General features: G+C 49.2%; 1 protein-coding gene across 3 annotated transcripts in view; it reads right to left on the bottom strand.

The window, feature by feature from the left end:
- LOC139688526 (potassium voltage-gated channel subfamily KQT member 1-like) overlaps nt 1-20,162 on the bottom strand; it is a 311,370-nt gene that overhangs the window by 82,515 nt on the left and 208,693 nt on the right. Inside the window, exon 1 of one of the 3 annotated variants that reach the window (XM_071586045.1) lies at nt 15,481-15,647. The exons of the other annotated variants lie outside the window; for them this stretch is intronic. Coding sequence (XP_071442146.1) covers nt 15,481-15,614 — 134 coding nt within the window. The 5' untranslated portion in view covers nt 15,615-15,647. Of the gene's footprint in view, nt 1-15,480; nt 15,648-20,162 lie in introns of those variants that run through there. 3 annotated transcript variants of the gene reach the window in all.

Genomic DNA, 20,162 nt, shown 5'->3' with positions numbered 1-20,162 from the left:
AACAAGAGAATAGTAATGAGGGAATGTTATGTAGAAACGTTAACCGCGTCGAACAACAACGAGTACCAGGAGGAATTGGGAAAAACATGAGTGATGAGAGGGAGGCGGGCTACGTATACACCATCACGCCGGAGGAAATATGGGAAAGTCAAAAAATGAATTTCGGAAGACGCAAGTCATAATATCGGAACAATATATGTGTATAGGTCAACGCAGCCATGTTTTATGAACGAGAAGATATAAATCAAATAACGTTATCAGATAGTTTAATAGATTAGGTGTGCAGATATATAAATATAAAATTAGACAAGAAACTAAGGGAGCAATGGTTGAAGCCTGGTGCAGTGCAAGAATGTGGAGATTGTACAGAGGTCTGGTGAAGTGTGTGCTCCGCAAAGAAAGATGGAAGTATAATGTAAGGGAGCGAGAATGGGAAGACGGAACTCGTCACTCTAAAGCAAGCTAGGGTAAGATATTAATTGAACCATGACGGTTTCAGGAATGAAAAGAACACATAGAGCTTCGGTGTGGTAGAGACTTGCGAAATTTTAGGCATAGAATAGAATACGACGTTGATAGGGATAGCTTAGATCCAGGCATACTTATTTGCAAGGTAGAAAGGGCTTTTAAGGAAGTGAAATCAAATAAGACTGCGGGGCTTGATAAAATCCCTGAAAACTATTTAAAGGAGTAGGGAAACGCGGAAGGGAACAAAATTATGAGTTGATTCGTAGTATTCGCGACGTCCCTATTTGACTGGAATATTTTTACTCATTTAAATTAGGAAGAGTGCGAAGACTACATGTAGAACAGTAAGTTCTACATGTGTTGGGGTGGGAATCATTGGCTGAGAGACGATTCAATGCAAGATTGAAATTATTAAATAAATTTAGATCCGCATGTTTCAGCACCGAGGTCTCGCAAATTATTCGTACTCCTACATACATTAGTCGCTTGGATCATGCATATAAAATTCGGGAAATAGATGCCAGAACTAGCCGACTCAAGGACTCCTTCTTCCCACGGACAATACGGGATAGCAACTGCAGGGTTATAGATAGCAAAAATTCCACTTGCCACCCTCAGCGTCTAAAAAATAATTAGTTGTATTTAAATACATGCTCTTCCACTAACCTTATGTGTTTTGCTATAATAACCCATTCTTTCCGAATGACCTCATTCGTGTTCCGTTCATCTGTTTTTAAGTCTCCCTTTCAATCCCTCGTCCCTCTCCGCGGGGGCAAATTCCTGCTACCTGCAACGTTGGGTCGCATTCCCTGCCATTTAGAGACTCTTTGGGGGTAGAGTGTTTCGTGGTGCATTTTCATGTGGTAGTGATGTTTCAATTTCTTGCTTGTTGTGTCCTGGCTTCCGTGTTGTAGGATGGCTTTCGTGCTGCATCATGGGGTGCAGTTTTTTAGTTGTTTTGCGGTTTATGTGTTTGCATGAGTATTGGATGAAGGGATTTTTGCATGAGTGTCTGCGCTGCTGTGGGTGTTATTTTCCGTGTTGTTTTTTTTGCATGTGGTATTTTTCTTTTTTACGGTTGGTGACCTAACACCCCCCGCCACACGCCCTTGCGGCGGCTTGCGGGGTATTATGTAGATGTAGATGTAGTAAAAATTTAATTCTGAGAATAACGAAGAGGGCGAAATTCTTTCTGGCGAATGTGGCTTTCTGAAAATGCGTTCAACCTCTTACCCAAATCAAGTTTTGAGGTTTCACCAATCTATTCGTCCACCTCTCGACGTGCAACCCTACCGAGGCAAGATTAAAATATAATCAACGTCATATTGGGATGCAGGTGCGAAGTTAATTCTCGAATACGAAGACTGCTCAAAAGGTTCCCTTACTTCTTAATACTACGCCCCCAGTTGGTTGTTTTTTAATTCGCTTGGAGACGTTATGTCCACGCTAATTCCAGAATAACGGCCTTCAACCATTTTGTAGGCATCTAGTTTTGTTGATTAGTTACGGTTATTTATGAAGTGATATGTAATGAAGGGACGTTGGTAGAGCGCGGCGAAAAACTGAATCCGCGGATTTTAGCTTTTTGAAGGAGCAACGTCGTTCTGTGACATTCTGCGTGAAACTCCGCAAATCCTTCACGGAAACTTTTGAGTTGATTACTAATGCTTATTGTGAGGGCCCTATGAAATGTACCGCGTGTTATGAGTGGTTTAATTGGTTCAAATAGGGGCGGCAATCAGTGGGGGACGACGAGCGTTCCGGAACACCATCAACGTCAAATGATGACCTCCACATCGAGAAAGTTAACGATAACGATTACGTACATGCAAATCGGCATTTGACTGTCAGGGAACTTGAAGAAGTGTGTGGAATCTCGATAGCCTTGTGCTATGAACACAACAGGCAATGAGTTATGAGCTCATGGTTATGACATCAAAAAAAGAGTGCAGTCAATCTTCACATTGGATTGGGGAAATATCCCCAAAAAAGCGCGACAAGTTCGCTCGAATGTCAAGGTGATGCTGACCATATTTTCGATGCAAAGAAGATTATGCATCACGAATAGCTACCTAAAGGCCACAAAGTCAACACGGAGAACTACCTCGGGAGTATGAAACGCCTTAAGAGAGAGAGAATCAGGTGAAAACCGCCCAAATTTTGGAGGAGCGATTAGTGCTTTTTTCAACAACTCAATGCTCCAACTCATTCAACTCTCAGAACTCGTGCGTTTTCAGCCAAAAATAAGACCCAACCTACTCATCAGGCCCTTTCCTGTTCCCCTAACTAATAACCACGCTCAAAGGAAAAAGATTTGCCACCATTCCAGAGTTAGAGAAAAATTCGACAGAGGAGCTTATGAGCATTCCGGAGGAAGCGTTCCAGGACTGTTAAAAAGTGGGAACACCGTTTAAATAAGTGTATACGTTGGGAAGGAGACTAGAATTATTTGTTAGTGAAGTGTTTTATCAAATTTTGGGAAATTTTTGAACAGACCTTGTGTATGCTCCCTTTTCTCTAAAATACTGTTCAGGTACGTGACGTGCAACACTTGTTCTAGTTTATTCCGTCCTCATTCATTATGTTACGTAGTTTTCATTTTTTTAGATCCTCGGCGCTTTTTCCCCACGTTAATCAAGTCATTAAAAAGTTCGCGATATTTTGGAACAGACCAAGCGAAGGCGAAACCGGGGGCATCGCGGAAACATGCAAATGGAAATATTTCCGAAAGAGAGAAGTTCTCGTCGCAATTTTGAAGTCCGATAGAGCCCGAGGAATTCATTGAGCCACCTGTGAAGGCTGTTGCGTGCCACAGTGAAAGGGGGGGCGCAACAATCAACCAAGATCAATACGGCTTGAGCTGCTTCGGCCAATGCGGCGACACGAGGGGGGGCAAGTAATCAGGGAACTCCAATTCACGTTCGACCGAAGGGTTTTCTTTAAGACTCGGCCTTAATCAAGTTTTTACGGACGCATGTCATGATTTTTTAGAATTAAATTTCACTTGTGGAGCGGGAAAAGTTCGGTTAGCAAGACATTTGCATGCCAAAAATACGGCTCTTTTCAACGCGAAGTATTCCAATACATCGCCTTGCGTTTCCGAGATCGATTCGTATTTTATACTTCATAATGCCACCTATTTTCGTCTCCAATCGGAAGACAAAGCTGTCGGCGAGCAACACTGCTTAGGGAGGCCGCGAAAGTGTTTGGAGAGCCTGGGCCCGTGGTCCCAATCGAAGGCTCCCGCGCTCCCAAGTGCACACGTGGGCGCAAACACGGAGACGCGAATAAGTCTCCCTCCCTCTCTCGCTAACCACTGTGCACTTGTGGATCGCTTTTAGATCTGCGGCGGAGGAGAAACCTTCGCTTCACCATTCCGCCACTCCCTCCGCACTCGCGCTCACCGACATGCTAAAATGGCGGATGGCTCATCCCCAACCCTGATCGCCATCAAAGTCTCCAAGGAGTGGGGGGGGACGATGCATTGCAGAGAACTACCCAGCAGGCGGCCAACGGAGGACAAGAGCAATGCCTGATCAACCTGACTTTCAACATCATTTCGGAATTATCACTGGAATTTAGGGGCAGAGCGTTGATTTTAGCGTCCATTAAAATTTTATTTCGCTTTTACGTTAGCACAGATCACTTCAATTTATTTGCAATTTGGCCGTAAAATCCAAATATCTTCTGTATGACTGGTGGCAATTTCTCCCGCAACAAGCCCTAGCGGCGGCTTACGGGGCACATATACATCTACATAATGGGTCATAGATCGTGTTATGTCACACGCTATTCATGCACAATACGGCGGAAAACTTGGTTAAATGGGTATAGGAAATGATTAAAAAGTAGGTGGTGGAAAAATATCATAGATATCTGAGTGTAAACTAGTTCTCAGGCAATGTTTGGGTATATATACACAACCATACATATAAATATATATTATTATAAACATACATATATTATTTATTACTATAAGGTAATCTACCGGTTAAGGTAGGTTTTTGAATGGACAAATCTCCCAAAAAAAAATTGTGTCTCCTAACTAAACACAAAAGCCATCATCCTACTCAATATCAGCTCCCTCTTCATCTCTGAGTACTTTCTTCCTCCCTTATTCCCGTCCAACATCCCTATCCTGTTCCTTCCCTTTCCTCGTTTGCCTAACATTCTCCTCTCTATTACAATCTTCAACATCCCGCTGCCGGCCAGTAGCCCCTTCATCCACTTTTCCTGCCTCAATAGGATTTCTCCCAACACACCCCTCTCTTCGCCCACCATACCAAACACTTCCTCATTCACTTTCTTCTCGGTCCATTTCACCTTCTCCATTCTTTTCCACAACCACATTTCAAAAGCCTCCAATCTACGTCTATCCTCCTGCTTCAATGGCCACGTTTTTGCGCCACACATAGCTATGCTCCATATCAAAGTTTTTATGAGTCTTTTTTTAATATCCTTACTCAACGGCCCTGTCATCAACACCCTCCTCCTTGAAAAAGCCTCTTTGCCTAGCGCAATTCTTCTCCTTACGTTCCTACTACTTTGACCGTGTTGGTCCAAAACACTGCCGAGATACGTACACTGTTTTACCTGCTCTAGTTTTTGCCCTCCTAAGTTAATATTTAGCTTTTTGCCCTACTATATTAATATTGAGCTTAGCCTTTTTCTTTTGGGAAAATCGCTTAACTTTTTTTTTTAATGTTGGTTCTCATCCCATATCTGTCGCACTGAATTTCAAATTCACTAAGCAATGCTTGCGACCCCTTGGCTCACTGACAAACTAAAGCTTGGTCATCAGCAAAACTAACTGATTTTATGGATTCCCTGCCGACTTTCATTCCTACCTCCAATTCTTTCCATGCCTCTATAATCATTTCCTCTACATACTGGTTGAAGAGCAACGGTGATAATGGGCCTGCTTACACCTCTTCCTAACACTGCCCAACCAGACTCCCCGTTCCCCACTCGCACCTGAGCAGTCTGAGAGATGTACAGGTTGCGGATTAGCTTCCTTTCCCTCCAATCAATTCCTATTTTCTTCAATGTACTCATTAGTTTTTCCAAATTCAATCTATCAAATGCTTTTTCGAAATCTATGAAACAGGCAAATGCCTCCTGGTTGTGTTCAATATTCATCTCGATTAATAATCTAATTACGGCAATGGCATCATGTGTGCCTCCCCCCTTCCTAAACCCAAACTGTTCATCCACGAAGCAATCATTTACCCTACTCCCTATCCTTTGTTTTATGATCCTGAGAATAACTTTAGCTGCGGGGGATATGAAAATTATTGTCCTGTAGTCCTCACATGACGTAGCCGTTACCTTTTTCGTAATAGACATTAAAACTGATTTCACAAAGTCTTCCGGCCTGAGTCCTTCCTCATAGATAATACAAATCAGCCCATACAGCGTCCTCCTACCACATTTGCGTAAACATTTCAGTACTTCCGCAGGAATGTTATCAACCCCCACGGCCTTATATAGCTTCTTCTCCCTTAATGCCTTCTCCTCGTCGAGTATGCCTGAACCTAAGCTATCCTTCTCTACGTCATGTTCCTTTTCTATGCCTAACTTTGTTGGTCTAAGTTCTTTACTATACAGTTCTTTTACATATTCCCTCCATCTCTCTTGGATCTTTCCTGTGTTAACTATTATCTTACCCGCCTTATCTCTAACTGCTAGCATATATTTTCCTTACTTACTTCCCGATAAAGATTTAACTTTACCGGACAGCGCATCAATTTCGCCCTTCGTCGGCCGACTTCCAATGTCCTCGCGCTGCGTCTTCCACCATGCTTCCTTTGCTTTATTTGTTGCCCGCCTAACTTTATTGTTCGACTCTTTGTTTTTCATTTTGCCCAACTCCGTGTTCACATTCTTTCATTTTCTCTAGTCATCCATCTTTGTACTCATCTCATCCGTGATCCATGGTTTCCTAGTCCTTTTCGCGTTAACGGTTCCAATAGTGTATTTTGCAGCTTAAGATAACCCTTTCTTGATACTTTCCCATTTTTCTTCGATAGTACTCAGCTTTTTACAATCTTCCATGATTTCCTCCCCAGCCTGTTGGTACTCCTTCCTTTTCCATTTTTCCATTTAATGCTTCTACGTTCCATCTTATAACCCGCCGCCCCTTCCTTATCTTTTCGAAACAGACACTACATTTTATACCAACTAAATTGTGGTCAGAGTCCGCATCCGCTCCCGGAAAGCTGTCCGAATTTATCACACTGTTCTAAAACCTCTGTCTAACCAGAATATAATCTAGCTGATACCTTTCTGAGTCACCTGGCATTCTCCATGTATACCTGCATCTTTTGTGGTGTCTAAACCAAGTGTTGGTGATGACTAACCCCTGTCTCCTGCAGAACTCAGCTGTTTCTCCCCGCGGTCATTCCTCGTGCCTAAACCGTAGTCCCCGGCCTCATCACCATCTCTTCCTTCGCCTACCGTCGTATTCCAATCCCCCATCACTACAAAATTTTCCCTGCAGGAACACACGCGACTATGTCCTCTAACTGATCGTATATCCTATCGACCTCTTCTTCCTTATGGTTGCTCGGTGGCATGTATACCTGAATAATAACTAAGTTCGTCGGTTCTGCTTTTATCTTCACGGTAGTATTCTATCCGTTACCTCCTTTATGTTTACTATGCTTCTTCCTACCTCTTCATTTAATACTATGGCAACCCCTCGTTGGCTCTCGTCCCCGCCGCTGTGTATTATTCTATAATTATGACTCCAGTAATCCCCTCTATCCTTCCATCTCACCTCGCATAGACCTAAAATATCTATATTTCCCCTTTTCATCTCTCGCTTAACATTCTCCAATTTCCCTGTCCTCATCATTGCCCTAACATTCTACGTTCCTATCCTAACTAATTTCGTCTTCTTCTCCTGCATCTTCTGTCCTGCTGCTGCTGGTTTTTCCTTGCAAAGGTTTCGTCGGATGACAACCGCGGAAGCCTTGCCTCCCCCACTGCCGGGCACGACACACGGCCGATTGGGACGAGCCCCATAGTTGCTAGGACTCAAAATCTCTGTAGTGACCATGATATTTATCGTGGGAATGATAATTGATGTGGTTTCCCGTTGCCTTCCTCAATAGCGTTTTTAATGTGACACCATCACTTATAGGCCGCCCCTCTGGGGTCAGACGCCATTGCAGCCGCCTCACTGAGGAAGAGGCTGGGTGGACTACCTTTCGTCTGGCTCCTATTCTTCGACCTTTTTGGCATGGGTGACCCTACCAGGAGCAATTATTATTACTCCCGCCAGCACAGCTCTAGGGGTCATCGGAACGCGCAAGCCCTTCCACTACGTAATGTTGTAGTCCAGGGGAGGGATATATCTATATATATATAATGCATATGAAATTAGCACTAGGGAACAGAAACTCAAAAAAGAATACAAACTCATTAGTTTTCGAATTTTCGGTTGTAAAAGCCACCTTTCTGAAGGAGAGAAAGAAGGACTTGCGGGAATGGTTATAACAGAAGGGGTTGGAAACTTTGGATGAAAAGGGAAGGTGGGAAAAAGATTTTCAGATATGCGGAATAGCATCCAAGGTGTTGGGAGCGGAGGGGGAATGAAAATATTTGAAGATCGGGTGAATTAATGTCTATCATTAAGACCGGGGTAATTCCAGGAATCCAGGAGCCAGATTAACGCCTACTTTATTGCTGAGTATCAGTGGAGGGTCAGAGGGTGGGAGGGATGCTAAAATGGATAAAATAAAGAATTTATCCAAGAGATTGCTGTGTTTGGAGGCAATAGAGGAGGCGTTTATCTGGCGAAACCTCTGTGCGCCATCCGTGTCACGAAAAAAATGATCTCAGCAATCGAGCAACGTTACGTGATCGGTAAATTTTGTGCTAAACGGAAAATATCTCTTGAGGAGACTAACAGAAAGATTCATGAGGCTTACAAGGACTCTGCTCTGTGCTACTCACAAGGTCCGAGGTGGTTAAAGGCCTTTAAGGAGGGCCGGGAAGAGGTTTACGACGAACAATGCTCTGTCAACGGCCGTCAACCAGCAAAACCGACAACAATGTGGCTCGTGTTAGACAATTGTTGGACGCTGACCTTTAATAAAATATCAAGATGGATGTCAATGAACTGAGCTTGTCATCTACTGTTGCTTTACGCACTGTTACTGAAGATTTAGTGATGAGGAAAGTGTGCGCCAAGCTGGTGCCCAAGGCGTTTGCCACAACCCGCTACGGGTCCGCGAGTTCTTGGCCAAACACCGGGTGCTAACGCTGCACCCCCTCCACTGTAGTTCTGACGTTGCCCCATCAGACTTATTTTTGTTCCCTCGCATTTAGGCATCCCTGAAAGGAACCCGTTCTTCGTCCATAGAAGAGATCCAATCAGCCGTGACGAAGACCTTGTGATAGGTCCCTGAAGACGCCTTCCAGGGCACGTATACGTCATGGCAGAGTCGCTGGAAAAAATGTGTAGAGGTCCAAGGACAGTGCTTTGAAGCATTTTTAGTGTTTGTGCAAATCTGTTCAATAAATTGCTTTCAAATAAATTGCATTACTTTTGGAACGCACCCTATAGACCACCACATTACTCCTACGCACATACGAATGGTAGAAGTCTAATCGAAAAGAGCACGCATTCCATTGCGTAGGTGGAGTTCCCAGACGACATCGAGGAGCGGTACAAGACGCTCAAACAGCAGGAATGGTGGATTCGATGAGAGGAAAATAATCTGGAATCACCACCGGAAGCGAATCGCCGGCGAGAGATCGAAAAGGGAGAAAGGGGTTAAACCCACGCTAAAGAAAGATCTCGGCCAAGAATGTGACATATCGGCTCGGCTTCGTTCTGCACTTCCTCGGAAGAGATGACAGAGAAAAATCAACCGCACAGGAATCGATGGCGACCGGGGAAGGAGTCACCGGCGACGTGTTCCGCAGACGAAACAACGCAGCGACTGCAGAATGAACATGGAAGTCGGAGTCATCCCCGTATGCCATGGAAACGAAAATACTTCCAGGGTGAAACATGAAAATCAATATTGGGTATATTGAAACCCACAGTGGCATGCGGAAGGGAGGGACGACGAGAGATACTCCACCTCTCGCGTCGACCAGGGGGAAGGTGACTTCGAGAACGTCCGGAGACGGCGGCCCTGGGAAAACTGAGACGGAATAGGGTGGTGACTGCGTGAGGGAGAGTGGCAGCAACGCACCAAGAGGGAAGGGAGCCGAAAGCATAAGTATTGTGGACAGTGTGACGTCGTCGGGGGACGGGGAACGAGATAAGCAGACAAGGGAGCAAGAAAGGCAGAGTACGCCATCGAATATGGAAGCGAATTATTTTAAAGGAAGAAGTGCTTTTTCGATTGAGAGGAGGCTGTTTGATAAATCGCGGAAATATATCGCAGAATGCGATATATATTTCTCCAACTTTCACCCACACCCTCCTCCTCTCTACCCTCACCCACCCTCCAAAAGTCAATCTCCTTTCATCATGCCTTGCATTCATTCTTTCTGCGTTCCACGAAATTATTCCCAAAAGCAATGCTCCTTCGCAACCGTCGCATAAATTTTCCTTCCCGCCCGCATCGCTTTCCTCCGCACCCTCACCATCGACATCTAGAGAAGCCGTCGTCCGATGCCAATCGAAAAAAAGGTCACTCGACCCAACGGGACATCGCCAAAAAGCAAAATATAAACCCTCTTTTTATCTAACTGTGAGGGTTGCTATTTATAATTTCAGCCTTATTACAAAAAGACAGTAATTTATGGTTTAAAATGCCTTAACTGTTTTTCAAAGTATTCTCCATTATAATGAGTACACTTTAGCAAGCACTCGAACCAATTTTCGTGAGACTTTTTCCACTCCGATTTATGTACATTCAAAACATGGTTTTTGAATGCACCTACGGCTTCTTCAGGCGCCGAAAAACAATGGCCACGCAATTTTTTCTTGATTAAAGGGAATAATAAGAAGCCATTTACGGCTAAAACAGGGCTATACGGTGGATGAACCATCAACCCGACATTTTGGCCAGTCAAATAGGTACTAGTTGTTTCGGTCGATGTGCTAGAGCTTGCCAATTGTCATGATGAAGAATGATCCTTCGTTGCCGCTTCTTTCTCCGTATTTATTACCAAGCACTTCCGGCAAACAAATGCTCTTGTACCATTCAGAATTCCCGGTTTTACGTTGCTCTAACATTGGTACGGTTGCCGCATGTCCGGTCATTTCGAAGAAACATGCGATCATTTGCTTCGACGTGCTTCGTGCACGAATCACTTTTGTCGGATTTGGCTCGTCTTGGAAGACCCACACAGTGGACTGCTGCTTTGCTTTCGGCTCACACGCATAGGGATCCGAGATTACTCGTAAAAATGTCGTGGCCTTACATGACTGTAATTTAGCGTGATGTTCTGTGGCGTGTAGCGCCCGAATTCAATGACCCTCCAGAATTATTACACCACATTGTGTGACACAAAACACCCCCCCACCACAGCGCACACATTTCAAACCCACAATCCCCCTTACCCCAATCTGCACCCCTCTCCGCACTCCTCTCCGCACCCCTCCCGCGGGTGCGGACGCGACGACACACACGCACGTGGCCACGTTCGGCTATTTTTAAAGGTTTACGTCAGCCGTGGAATCCCTGCAGAGGCCTTTCCACCCTTTCGCCACACTCCACACAGTAACGGCACCGCCGGCGCAGGAGAAGGGTGCCACCACCGATTGACACACTCCCCCCTCCCTCCCTCCCTCGAGTCACGAATCACGAGGAACCATGCGGCGACCGGAGGAGGTTCTCCCCCGATTCAGAAAGGATTAGCGATCGCGTTCTACGGAGTGACTCCATCGCTCGGCGACCACATTTCGTCACTTTCCCACGCCGTCACTTTCTTGCGAATTGACTCCATTGAATGAATACATATCAGTCGGGTGGACTGCAGCGCCATCCACTGAATCAATCCGAAAATTAGTGTCGCGTGCAATGTCCACCGCCGCTCGCATTGGACGGCGCGGAGAGGAGCCGCCATCTCCGCCCTCGGCTCCTCATTCGGTCCATCCACACGGATTACACGTACGCACAGTTGCCAATGATAGTGATTTAATCGCACGGTTGCCAGTGACTTTGACTCTTCGGCTGTTATTATTATTATAGGATATTATTGTTGACTGCACCAAAACTGGATTCACTGGACATTGAGTAAAGGAGTGATTCTTCTTCAATAATAATTTAGTTTTTGCGGTGTAGTTATTCATATTTTGGTTTTTTACGCCATCGCTGCGGCTGAAAGGAATTAGCGGAGGATTACGTAAACATTGATATGTTAGTTGGGCCGAAAACAAAGAAGTCTCAGCGAGCAATGCGGAGGCGTAATTGATGGCGAGCGCGCGAGGAGGAAGAAGGGGGAGGAGGGGGATTAGGGAGAGGAGGGGGATCATGGGGATGTGAGGATTGCCACGTAACTCGCCATTCCACTAGTAGTGTGGAGGTGAGACGGATGGGGTCGTTAGACCTGGACTTCGATTCGAAAATCATTTTGGCGGGGATTGGCACTTCAGTACTCAGTGGGAGAGATGATGGAAATAGAATAGAGGGGTGAACTGCGGAGCCGAAACTCATTTGTGCCACGAGGGATGATGGATCGGAATATCTGCCTTTTGCCGGCGATATAATCATTCCAACTGGCCGGATATGAAGGCATTATGATAACTCCCGATTCAGTGGAACACGAATCAGCATACCGTCCCGCCTGCACAGAGCAGATTCTGAAGTTATGTATTTGATGTAATCAAACCGATCTTTGGGTTGATAGCTGTGTTTTTCATTCAAGGAAATTTTTATGCATCCTATACATCACACTAATTTCCCATTGACACTTACGATCTATTAAGAATTGAACTTGCACGGCTGATACATTGGAGTGGAGTCGCCGTCATCGGTGCACCCGCCACCTTCCGATCAAACGCCCAAGTGCAGCGAACACGAATTCCACCAAGATATCGCTGCAGACAACTGTGGTCATCAACTTAAGGAAAATTTTGACGTAAAACAAAAGAATTTAATGCACCAAATCCACTAATATTTGACAAATGTAATAAACCCCATGTACATTGGGATAGTTGATACATTTTCAGACCATAATGACATATTTCTTCTCATAAGTTCAGAATTTCATGCATAAAAAAGTTCCGTTCCGGTCGCATGTGTTATGAATCCTATCTCCCGCACGCACCAGCCCTTAAATGCGCTTCAGGGGCTTCGGGAGTGAGCGTCCGATGGCACGGCAATCCGAATTTGATCCGAACCAATCAGGCCATTGCACGGAGGGAAAATCCTCGAAAATAACCTGCATCGAGTTAAAATGATAAAATGAGATCGCAAAACGCACGCACGCAGCCATTTGCGGCATGGGCGGCTCCACCAGCCAAGCCACCTGTGGCGCTCGCGACCAACACCAGGCACCGACACCGTGCACTACACGCCAAGCGGCCATCGGATTGGGTTCGGGTGGCCGCCTTCCTGACACCAAGCACAAGGGTCTTGACAGAAGGGCGACCCCGCCCCCAGAAACAATCACGACGGAAAGGTTGAAGAGAAAAATAATGTTTCCTCTCGACGTCACTGGGCATTTTTAAGCCGCTCGGCATAATAATATAACTTCGGTGCTTGATGACCCCTCAACCATTGCCTCGCGGCCAAAACTTTCTAGCGCAAAACGTTTTTTAATGTATGAATCTTTTCACGAGGGAAATTAAGATGGGAAATCGACGGATAGCATTTGCATGATAATTCAAATGGTGGATGTTTCGCGTGGGGGGGGGGGTGGCCTCGTAATTGCGACTCGCGTTCGCCCTGGGGCATTCCCTCCCGCCCATCCACTCTCTCTCTCTATCGGCTCGGGACTCCGTCACCTAACCCTTCTGCTTTGGGACTCGTTCGCTGGATAAATGCCCGGGAAATATACGGAAAGATGAAAACTTTATTTCATAATTGATCGAGAATAAGGAATTTGTCCATCAAGAGGAGGGGCATTATCCACGTGAACGTACGAGCCGTTTCGAATCCGAGTAAGGTAGTGATGTGATGTGCCCCGTCCCCACTCCGGATGCGAGGCAAGGGAAGAAGGGATCCGAGGAGCCAACTCTTGCCGTGATTGCCGAACGGGATCGCGTGCAGCTCAGAGGAGATAGATTTTTAAAACGTTGTTCTGATAATAATTGATGGTTTCCAGTGTAACTTTATGGAATCGTTTCATATTGGAAATGAAAAATAGTAACTTTGTGATTCCACTGAAAACATTTTATTACAAGACGACACGGGTTTCGACGTTCAACTTCATCTTCATTTTTCAGTGGAATCACAAAGTTACTATTTTTCATTTCCAATTGTTCTGATAAACTTAGTAGCGGGTTCAAAATATTAGAGCAGCCACGTTGGGAATCACTCACGGAGCGAAGGTTAAATTACAGATTAAATCTCTTGCATTAATTGGAAGGAGGTCTCTTTAGCAGTGGTGATGTTGAAAATGTATCATCACCCCCATCGTACTACGGTAGGAGAGATCATGCTAGTAAATTAGAAACATTTTGGGTAGAATGGATAGATTTAAGATGTCATTTTTTCCCCGAACGATTGGGGATCAAGATAACATTGTTCGACCGCGGTAGGGCCATGTTCGGGTAAAATAATTCTGGTGTGTATTCACCCCCTGCCACACACCCTGACGGTGGCTTGCGGGGTATATATAAATTAATAAAACAAATAAATAAACTCATATTCAAGGGGAGGTTATTTAGGGGTTGGTTCAGGAGAGTTGAGTCCGCTCCGCGGTCATCGAGTGGCCTGCCATAAGGAATGCCGCCGCCACGTGACACCCCCTGGTGCCCCTGCTGAAGTCTGATGCAAAACGCCAGAACCGCGGACTCGCGTGTCCCTCTGGTCACCATAGTCGGAGAACAAACACCTGTACATATTTTAAATAGTCCGAAAGTTACAAGTATGAACTAAATGCATGGCAACATTCGTTAAAGTAACTTTTACTTTAGTGGCTTTTAACGAGAGATGAACACTCACAGAGGGGCCAAACAACAAAGAAAACGACGCTTTTGGTTGACTTTCGGCGACCGCAAATAAAAAATGTTTGTTTACACTGAAGAGCATTTCACCGGAATCAAGAATGGTATTCCAATTCAATTGGGACAACAACAGGGGGGGGGGGCTTCCTCTCCCTGGCTACTCCCGATGGGCCAACTGGGACCGAGGGAGCATGGAATCATTCAATCCAACATACAGGCATACTCTGAGCACCATGGTGCAGTATTCACTCCCAAGTTTTCTGCATTTGTAAAAAAGAACGCGAAGTTTCGTGCTAAAGAATAGCATAAGGATGGCTGTGATACCGATTTTGCGAATGGAGAGGTATTTCTCAAAGTAAATAACATATACTCGACAGACAAAAAATACTGGTTTTCGATTCCCGGGGAACTTCCTTTGAGCCAAATAAATTAGCCAGAAAGGACCGATCCGGATAGAGAGCCTTTGAAAGACATGAAGCTCACTCTAACTTTTCCAAGAGTGAAGGAAGCCTTCCTGATTGGGTGCTGTTATGACGACGGACAAAATGCGGGCAAAAATGCAATGTGACGTAGTCGAAGGGATGAGGGTTTTGTCGAAGTAAATATCGCCATTGAGCACGCATTTTCTGCATTCATTCAATACACGCATTTCAAATAAAATACGATGGGAAATGGGAATCGCAACGCCAGTATTCCCTGACGAGTTTACACGGCTGTGGAATGCTCGCGCAACCTTCCTAATTAGAAAAATTAAATATCCCGCCCGTGCGAACGATTCCAACCCCCCCCCCCACCCCACCCCACCACTGGGAACGGGAATGCTCCCCGGATTAGATCTTGAGCATGCTTTCAAAGGCTTTACGTCTGCTGGTTTTGACAACAACACCCCCCAACGACCGACTCCAGAGGGGCGGTGGTCAGTTGCTACTCACACGGCGAAGTGGTACACGAAGCAGATCCAGCCGACGGGATGTTCCAGAAACAGATACGCCCTCTCCTGGAGAGTCCGTGTGCGGCCCGCCCTCTTGTGATGGAACACGTACTTGGCCTTGAATGCCTGGTCCATAGGCAGGTAGATGGGATAGTAGGGGTCGGGCACCCCGGGCGGGCCCGGCCGCTTTTCCTCTCGGGCTCTCTCCTCCTCGTCGCTGTCGCCTGCGGCCCCCTCCTCCGCCCCCTCTGCCCCCTCCGCCCCTTCACTGCTCGTCGTCGACGCTCCGTCGTCCCACTCCGGGCCGCCCCCCCCCGAGTGCGCCCCTCCCGAGCGGCGGCCCCTGATTGGCGTGGGGGCCCGCCGCGGCCGACCCTGGCCCGCCAGGCGCTGCTGCAGCTTCCGCAGCCCGAAAAACACGAACTTGTCCTCCTCCCGGGGCTCGGGGTCGTCCTGGTGGGGCAGCGGAGGCGCCGGGCCAACCAGCCGCTCCTCCTCGCACACGGGGGACTTGAGCACGCTCAGCAAGATGAAGTCCTCGTGGGGGGTGGGGTCCTCCAGGGGCGGCGTCCCCGGGGCCTCCTCCCCCATTGCCAGCGACACGTCGGCGGCCGGACGGGCCATCCACGCCCCGCGGCCCCCGGCGCTCAACTAGCGAGGAGCGGATCGCCGGGCCCTCTCCCTGCCCTCTCGGGACCGGGCTCCCAGAGGGGGGGCGTCGGGGCCCGCCGCCGGGGCCCCATGCGCACTCCGAGCACTGCCACTCCACTCTCTTCTTCCGAATGCACACGCTCGCACCGCGGTTGCCCGCCGCGCTCTACGGGACGCCCTTCTGGTGCGGTCAGGGCCTTCGCTCCCTCACTCACGAGTCTAGGGCCTCGATGGGGGCCCGCCCCGCCATCAGCCTACCTCCTCTTCTGCGTCGCCTACCTCCTCTTCTCTGCCGCGAACAGGTGGCGAGGCACAAGAGCCAATTGACGCGGGCCCAAGTGGATACGCTCCTCATCCACGCGTCACAAGAGTAAAAAAAGGGAATGGCTTCCCGAAAAAGGTAGAAAAGAGAGAGGAAGAGAGAGGAGAGAGGACGTCTTTTCCCGTGCTCTCGCGCGGGCTCTCTCTCTCTCTCTCACAAAAAAGGGACTCGTTGAAGTCCGATAGCAAAAAGAGAGATTTTCAAAAGACGCCGTAGAAACTAGAACTATTATTCATTTCTCAAACCTTTGTCAGTATTATTCTGTGAGTAAATAAATATATCGTCGAGACACCTAATCATATCAGAATATATAAAAATATAGCGTTACCCGACAGCTCTCGTCACAACGAAGATTAACAGCATCAACAGTTTCGATAGATTGATCAACATTCGAGAGAAGGCAACGAGAAAGAGAGGGACGCTGAGAGGGAGAGAACGACCAATCAGAACGTAGAAAAATCAAGTGGACAGCGACCGACTATTCCTCGTCTCTTATTGGAGTAAATATATTGATAATAACCATTATTGTGGCTAACAGTATTAGCTTTTATCAGTCATTATTGCAGGGGCTAGAGATGCGAATCGCTTCCAGGGCCCAAGGACCCTGCCGATCCCCCTCGCGCAGGGGCGGCCGCGCATTCGCATGACCTCTCGACGCACCCTCCCTGTCGCGAGGCATACCCTTCGACCTCCCGCCCTCGACTGCAGCCGCGGGCATTCAACCGAAGGTGGGGATGCTAACCGAGCGCCACTGGAGTGGCAGCCGACGTCGGCCGGAGGCGCCCCGGTCCGGGCACCACCACTTGGCCCGCCGCCCCCCCGTCGCGTGCCGGAGGCGGTCCCATGGGGCCCATCCACTCCGGCCACTCCACTGCGCGGGAGTGAACTCGAGTGCCTCGTGATTAGGGAGTCGTCACACGTCACGCGGAACTATTTTCGGGGAACGAAAATAGAAATAGGAAGAGGGACAAACATTAGGGTTTTTTCGCCACCTGTAGATCGTCAACCACCTGTCGGAAGATTGGAACAAAAGAACCCCGCCCAAGTGTCGGATGTGACCAAGAGAGAATGAGATCGGAGGTTCCCCGCGGAGAAAGGCAGAAGAGGAATGTATCGCAATCAGAAATATCAGCAGCGCCCGCCGCGAGTTATGGGGAAATGGCCCGGCAAGGACATCGGAGGGGGCGGCGCGATAAAGCGGCAGGGCTCGGGCGCGAAGAGGGATTCAAGGGAGATGCGAGGGCCCTTATACCTTCGATTGAGATGTGTGTACTTAAGGGCGTCCTCCTCGAGGGGGGCTCACATTTCAAGAGGGTTGGGATGAGAGCGGTTAGGATTGAAAGCAAGGAACATCTGAGGGGCGTTTCGACTGCCCGCACGTAAGGGAGGGGGCGAAGTACGAGCGTAAACGCGCGTGCGTGCGTGGTGAATGAGTGAGTGTGTGCGCGCGCGATGAGGGGTGGAGAATGATGGCTGGAGAGACTTCCTCTCTTGCAAGCACACAAAATTGCCTCCCGGCCTCTTTCTTATCCAGCCACCCGTCTCGGATCATGTACGTGCGTGTGCCGGGAGCGTGTACATATGTATCCCGCCCGCCGGCTAAGACGAGATCGATGGCGGGCGAAGGGGGATCGATCGCCACGGCGCCGCCCCCGGTCGAGGGCGCGTGGCTGCGCACGGGGCGCAAACCAGCCTCACGCGCCTCGCGGCCCACTTCGGGGGACAGGGTCCCGCACGCGACCCCCCGCTGAGACACGCCTCCCTTCCCGTTCGACCGACGTGAGATTCAACTTCGCGCCCGAGAGACGACTTTTATCTCCCATTACGTCAATTTTACCTCACTCGGCGACATTTCTATGTTCTTCCGGGGGGCTGCTATATCTGGAGGCAGTAAGAATAAAACTAGCCGATGACGTCTCAGAAGTCCTTATTGTTCGCTAATGATTTTTGAGGGACCGTCGACTAATCTAATCTACGAATGTTGCCGACACGCACATGTGGATAGTATTACGTCAAGCTGGAATTTTGGCCTCCAGGATTAGAGTCCCTTTGACAACCTCCTCTGCGCGACCCTCACCGGAAGCGCATTCGCCTCCCTCGAGACAAAGCGATCGATTGAGCTGACCAAGATATCATTAATCACTCACTGCAAACTGTCTTCTGCGTGAACGTTGCATAAATTCACCGTTGGCATTTCCGTTCTCGGGAGAGCAATTGGTCTGATACGACAGGCCGTTCACTTTTCCTTTCCGAACCCGAACGTTCGGATCACCGAGGGACACACGTGGCCGAGGGGGGCTAATGAGGATGTCCTCGAACACCACGGAGATCCACTCCTGGCTGAATGATTACGGGTCCGCCCCGCGGACGACAGAGGTGACCCACTTGGAGGCCGCGGGGAAGGGCGAGGTAATGCCGCGTAAATATGCGGAAGTATGTGCCCGGGGGCGCCTGCGCCTGCCTCCTCCGACCGCCCCTCACCCCGGCCCGAACGAGCGAAAGGGGAACACGGGCTTTGCGGCCCGGAGGCGAGGCCCGACGGACGACGGGCGACGCCGCCTCGACGCTCGCTGCTCACTCGAGCGTCGTCCGTCCATGCACATCGCCGTCTCCCGCAACCCCCCGTCCTTCGCCCGCTGCGTCCGGGGGCGGTGAAAGGGCAAGGCGCCCTTCTCTCAAATGTCAACTCGGGGCGGGGGAGGGTCAACACCCCTCGACGGGGGCCGTAGAACCGGGATCGAAGCCCCGTCCCTCACGGGCACGCGACAGGTGGCCCTTGGGATCGAACGAGCTTCGTAGTTCCGCGTGAGGCCGGAGGGGGCCTTCCACGGGGGGCGTCTCCTACACTGCAGAGCGCTTTGATTGGATGGCCGTCCGTCCTCGCACGGTGGGCCAATGGGTCCGGTGGTCAATGCCGTCGGGCGATCACTCGCAGGCTGGCACCGACGGGCTGGAGGTCAAATTGATGGGTCGTCGATTGCCGTGCGGCCCTCAAGCGGCGGGTGGGACCCTCTTTCCCTCGGGGTGAAGGACTGGTGCGGGACACGCGAAGAGGCGAATCAAGAGCGTGCCTAGCCCACGGCCTCTCCCTTCCCGCGAAGGAACTGGCGCGGCGGGAACACGCACACTCGTGGCTCGGCGGTGGGTAGGGTCTGCCTGGCCCTCTCATCGTTAGCCCCCCACGAAAGGACGACCCCCGGGTGTCTGGCAACAGGCCACTGAGGGATCCCCACCACCGGCGGAGGGGATGACGAGGGACGCGACGGGGTCAGAGGCCTGGTGTCCTTCACCCCCTCTCTCTCTCTCAGGACTGAGACCCAGTGAGGGGGACTGACGGAGTCGAGCGCGCACTCCCCTCTTCCAGCGGCGAGGGGTGATGGATCCCCGGGGGAGGGGATCTAGGAGGGGGGACCCACCCCCTGCCACTCCCTCGGGCGGCGGGAGGGCTGGCCGTGCCGTGTCGGATGGAGCGTTGTATTCTGTGGCGTAATAGGTCGAAGAAGGCCAAGCCGGAGGAGGAGGGGCCGCCGAGGGAAGGCATACGACCCGGAGGCAGCGGGCGGGGCATGCGCCCGTGAACTTCGCCCCGTCGGGCGTGGGCGGAGAGCGTGCGAGTGATTCCGATATCCGCGCGTCTTATTCCACTGAAAGATATGGTGCCAGAAATGCATCTCCGGTCATCCAGAAGCTAGGAGTGGTCAGCCATCCCA

Source organism: Hetaerina americana, unplaced genomic scaffold (assembly GCF_022747635.1).
Source record: "Hetaerina americana unplaced genomic scaffold, ioHetAmer1.1.p SCAF_20, whole genome shotgun sequence".
Lineage (NCBI taxonomy): Eukaryota > Metazoa > Arthropoda > Insecta > Odonata > Calopterygidae > Hetaerina > Hetaerina americana.
Note: the sequence above shows the minus strand (reverse complement) of the source record. Positions and strands in the feature narration are given on the sequence as shown.